Source organism: Tupaia chinensis, unplaced genomic scaffold (genome assembly GCF_000334495.1).
Source record: "Tupaia chinensis unplaced genomic scaffold, TupChi_1.0 Scaffold000392_1, whole genome shotgun sequence".
Taxonomy (NCBI): Eukaryota; Metazoa; Chordata; class Mammalia; order Scandentia; family Tupaiidae; genus Tupaia; species Tupaia belangeri.
The window spans coordinates 1392545-1397759 of record NW_006159894.1 but is presented as its reverse complement, the minus strand read 5'-3'; the positions used below and the strand labels follow the sequence as shown (position 1 = coordinate 1397759).

Genomic DNA, 5215 nt, shown 5'->3' with positions numbered 1-5215 from the left:
AAAGTCATCCTAGTGAGGAGGTGGTGAAAGATAAGAAACTTTTTAGAATGGACAAGAGTGCTGAAGATAAGGCTAAAAACATTCCAAAATACTAACTGTTCTAGGGTTTTGGATAAGAAGCTTGGATTTGATAAGCAACAGTTACTTTTACTAGGGCCTTAATTTTTTAAATTGTAATTCATACAATAATAAATCTGAGGAAACAGATTAAGAAGGTTTATCCTAATATATGGCAAAATAAAGGGATTTTAACACAACTGTGAAAGGGCTAAACAGTAACATCTCTCCAAAAATGTTTTGTAGGTTAAGTCTCTTAAGGAATAAAACTTAAGAATGGAAAATAAGGCATGATGGAGAGGATGCAATTGATGAGGTCTAGATACATAGAACTGCAAAGTCAGTTCCTTCCTGAGAAGAAAAGGAACAGACTCCGTTACCTGGCTTTATAAAAAAGGTCAGAGTGAATTTGAATAGACCTGTCTCTATACAAGCAAGTAGAATTCATCACATCTATTATCAATCAAAAATATTACAATAAGATAAAAAGCTCATTTAGCCAAAAACACAGAGTTTATCAAGCTTGTAACCAAGGGGAACAGAATATTGACAGTGGCAGGCTGGCATAAGGCTAGCCAATAACAAGTTTCAATATATGAAACAGTGTGGTACTTCTGGATCCTAGCAGCAGTATTTCAGCATTCCCCACCCTCCCAAAAAATAATGAAGTAAAGCCCCCCCAAAAGCCTCAATTGAAAAGATCAGATTTTTAAAAACAAAAATAAGTGTGTTTAAAATATATATGTTACTGCCAAAACCCGAACCGCAGGAAGAACTGATAATGGCCGGCCATTATCGCCAATGGCTGGTACCAAACAGCCAAAACCCGAAATGTTGATGCGAAAGAAGTTCCTTTCAGGCAATGGCCAGCTATTCTTATTAATTTCCAAGCTCCGGTGGCAAAAGATCATTTCTGAAGATTGTCTGTGTCTTTGCGTATATGCAGTACACTCGTGGCGATCAGTGAACACGTCGTGAATGGAAACGAAACTGTAGGCGAGCTTCTGCGTGTTGCTCACTCAACACCTCCTCCATTCAAACGAACCGTCTCACTCCTCAGTCAGTTTGGCTTCTAAAACTGGAAAGCAAAAGTAATGGGAAGTAACTTTTAGCTAGCGGAGCTTAGCCATCCCGGATAATGGCCTGCTAAACAGAGTTTCTGCCGCTGCCAAGTCTGTATTTCGGGTTTTGGCCACTCGGTGCCAGCCATTATCAGTTCAGCCCACAATTCGGGTTTTGGCACGCTCCAGAGTCAACATCACTGGAATAATCCACTTAAGGATGAAAATAAATTCTGTCTAACTTACCTCAGTTAGTTCCTCTATAGTAGCTCCTCCTGACTTTTTAGCAACTTTCTCTTCTATTGTAGGTGGAGGTGCAGGCTTCAGGTTTGGCGGTAAAGGGACACCAGCCTTAGCACACATGGCAGCTGCATTAGCTTTGGCTATTTCAAGTAACTGAGCCTTATCTGAAAGAAGAAAATATAAGAAGCAGTTTTCCTAAAAGGCTGTACATTTTGTTATCATCAAAAGTTTTATATGCTAACAAATTAAAAGTATCAATTTTTTTGCACTAAGCTATAGCTGTGATCAAATCACTTTGGTTCAAATTTTTAAAACAGAATGAAATATTTATTACAAAAAATTATGTCCACATTTAGCTTAAATACTACAAAAATTAACTTACTATACAACTACATAATGTTCACTGTACAGCTATTGATATGTAATGATCACTTTGCCATACACTCTCTTGAGACAGAACCTGCCAAAGTACCTTTTATTTCCTAAAATTATCATGACCTTATAACTTCCTAATCTGAAATCTTAAATCACTCTTTGGGCCTAAAGTCCTTTTTTGTTTGTTTGCCCAAGGGTGTATGTGCTCACAAGGACAGAGAAAAAGTGAGACAGAAACCCTCGTAGGGAATGGTCATGCCACAGTCCCTTCTCTTCCATTTCTCCCTCCTTTCAGGATTCTGGGCACACATGAACAAACACCCGGCATGTTTCTCAAACTGCCCAGTCAGAATGTGAACTGCATGATTAGCCATGTGGAATCTGGCCATCTGAACCACCACACCACACAGATTGGCCTTCAAATCCTCATTAAGTCAATTACCATTCTTCCACTGTACTCCTAAAGTACACTACCTTATACCAATACTACATCAGTCATCATATTTTGCCCTTTTTGGCATTTTACTATTTGGTAAAAAAGACATATATGTATTTAGCCATATCTCCTCCACTAATCCCTTTGGGAATTACATATTGTTCTCTGCTTTGAATAAAAAAGAACTCAAAATTTTATTTGAACTGAGTAAAGAATTTTCCCTTATTACTCTTAGTGCCTTTTTCTTTAGATAGTCCTCAACATTCAATCTACTGGAATAATGACAAATTATTCTTACTTGTTAATAGGTAATTATGCATTATACATCAAGTTTTTATCACCTCTGTACAGTACTTAAAATCAGGGAAAATTAAAATCAGGATAAATTAGAACACTTTTTTTTTTTTTTAATTTTACTGTAGGGCATGTGAGCTCGCCAGAGAGAGAGAAAGAGAAATCATCCTCCCCTCCCCCCACCACAACACTCTCCTTCAGTCTCCTCAGGATTTTAGGCATGCACAAATACACATTCTGTGTGATTTAAGCAGTAGGGCCCAGGACTTGAACAATACAGCTGATATGTAGGATACAGCACCTTAACCTCCATGCCGCCTGCTGGCGGGAGCATTTATTTAGAAAGTAAAGCAGAATAGATCATTCTCTTGACTTTACCAACTATACCAATCAAAATCACCTTCACACACACGTAATAGTTCTTTGTTGCCATTTTAAGTATGGAAACACATTGGTTCTAATATACTCCAAAGCAGGTCTTTTTAACTCCAATTATAATGCTCTTATCCCTATTTTCCTTTTTTCAGAGAGATTTTTGCTATAGGGCGTGTACACTCGCCAGAGAGAGAGAGAGAGAGATAGAGAAAAAGAAATCACCTCCCAGGGGTGATTTTTCTCCATTCTCCCCTCAGGATTTCAGGCATCCACACACACATGCCTGCCGTGAGTTTAAGTCTCCAGGTCTGGTACTCAAACCATGGTCAACTACAAGGGAGTCCAATGACGTAACCATTATGCCATCTGGTGCCAACTATTTTCTAAACACAAGCTACTCTAATCATTATCTTAAAGCAAATTTTTATCCTAAATAAGTAACAAAAAACATTCCAGCTGACCAAGGATTAGAAAAATAATTGTTCAAATCACTACTACAATGCCACTAAATTTTAAGATGACTCACCCAGATCTGTCAGACGTTTTGGTGATCTGCCTCTTTCAGAAGACCTGGATCTTTTACGTCTGATGGGAGATCTACTAAACCTTCTTCTCAAGGGTGTTCTTGAACGTCTTAATCTGACTGGTGAAATACTGAAGCTTCGTCTTCTTACCACAGACCTTGATCTTCTCCGTCGGCTGGGTGTGCGGCTGCGGCGGCTGGGTGTGCGGCTGCGCGGCTTGGGGAAATGCTAAAGCTCCTTCTTCTACCCACAGATCTAGACCTTCTCCGACGGCTGGGAGTATGACTCCGGCTCCGCCGACTCGGGGTGCGACTTCGAGCTCTGACTGTTTTCCGGTTATCCCTAGAACTTGATCTTTTTCTTTTTCTTTCCCTGGACTTCGACCTATGCTTTGGGGATCTTTTGCGCTTTTCTTTTGATACAGACCGCCTTCCTCTGGACTTTGATCTTGATCTACTGCTCCTCCTCCTGCGTCTTGAACGTGACCGTGAACGTGTTTGAGAGCGATGAGATTTGGATTTAGATGATCTCTTCCTTGCCCTAGAACGAGACTCACTGGTACGCTTGCGTGATTTGTGTTCAGAAGACTTGGATCGCTTACTTCGAGATCTTAATGAAGAGTCTCTTTTTTTCTCTTTCTCACCTTTGTCACGGTTCTTCTTCTTGCTTTTTTCATGTGTGTCCTTAACTTTTACAAAAATTTCATAGTCATCTTTTTCCTCTGAAGATGATTCTGAAGCCCTTTCTGGTATACCAGCTACAACTGGACTGGTAGTAGATTTATCACGTTCAATTTCACTTGCAAGTAAAGGTCCTTCAATTCCAGCTCTAAGACTCGTAAGACGTTCCATGTCCTTCGGAAGTAATGGTCTCACTAAATCTGCTTCATTAATATCATCAATATTGGCAGAAAGTCCTGAATCAGTCAGTATCTCTTTAGTAGGGAGAGCTACTTCTTTATCTTCTCCACTACCTTCTTTAGGACTGAGAGCAACTGCTGATGCCTGGTCAATCTCTTTTATAGGTAATATTTCTTCTGTGTCTTTATTAACAAGGTTATTTGATGGCAAATCAAGATGAATGTCTTTAGCAGGCAAAGGTCCCTCTATGTCAGCCTCACTACCACCACTGGGGCTAGAGGAAATTACCATGTCATGTTCAGTATCTTGGGTAGTTAAGGATACATCAACATCATATTTATTAACTGAACTGAGAACAGATGCTGTGACAAATTCAATACCCTTACTACCTCCTATAGCATCAGGTTCCAGGACAAGAGGACCAGTAGAAGGTAGAGTTCCTCCTACGTCAGCTTCACTAACACCAGGATAGGTATCCAATACTGTGCATTGTTTAGTTTCATCAATGGGAAAAATTTTCTCTTCACCAATTTTACCAAGAGTACCAGTGCTAGCAGCAGACACTGCATTATGTTCCGTCTCTTTAGCAATTAAAAGATTGTTCATAGTAAGTTCCACATTTATACCATGTTCACTTTCATAAGAGTCACTTCTCAGGTGTCCTTCAGCATGTGGCTGTTCACCTGAATGCAAAGGAATCTCCTGCATGCCAATCTCTGGGACAAGATTTTGATCAACAGATAGTAAATTAACTCCTTTTATAACATGCGATGAGGACATAACACTAGATTCTACTATCATTGGTGCAGACTCTAAAACCATGTCAGTTGGTGCCATTTGAGTCTGCTCTGAGATAGTGACAGCAGGCTCTGATACTGTAACAGTAGACTCCTGGACAGAAACAGATGGTTCTGAAACAATCATAGAAGGTTGAAGGACTGAGACTGCTGGTTCCAGAATAGGCACAGTAGGCTCCATGGCAGAAACTGG

General features: G+C 39.8%; 1 protein-coding gene across 1 annotated transcript in view; it reads right to left on the bottom strand.

Moving 5' to 3' along the window:
- The window catches only part of SON (SON DNA and RNA binding protein), a 41914-nt gene that overhangs the window by 18490 nt on the left and 18209 nt on the right, over positions 1-5215 (bottom strand). The window contains 3 exon segments of the mRNA XM_027773982.1: positions 1365-1525; positions 3368-3580; positions 3583-5215. The exon segment at positions 3583-5215 is cut by the window's right edge and continues 12 nt beyond it. Coding sequence (XP_027629783.1) covers positions 1365-1525; positions 3368-3580; positions 3583-5215 — 2007 coding nt within the window.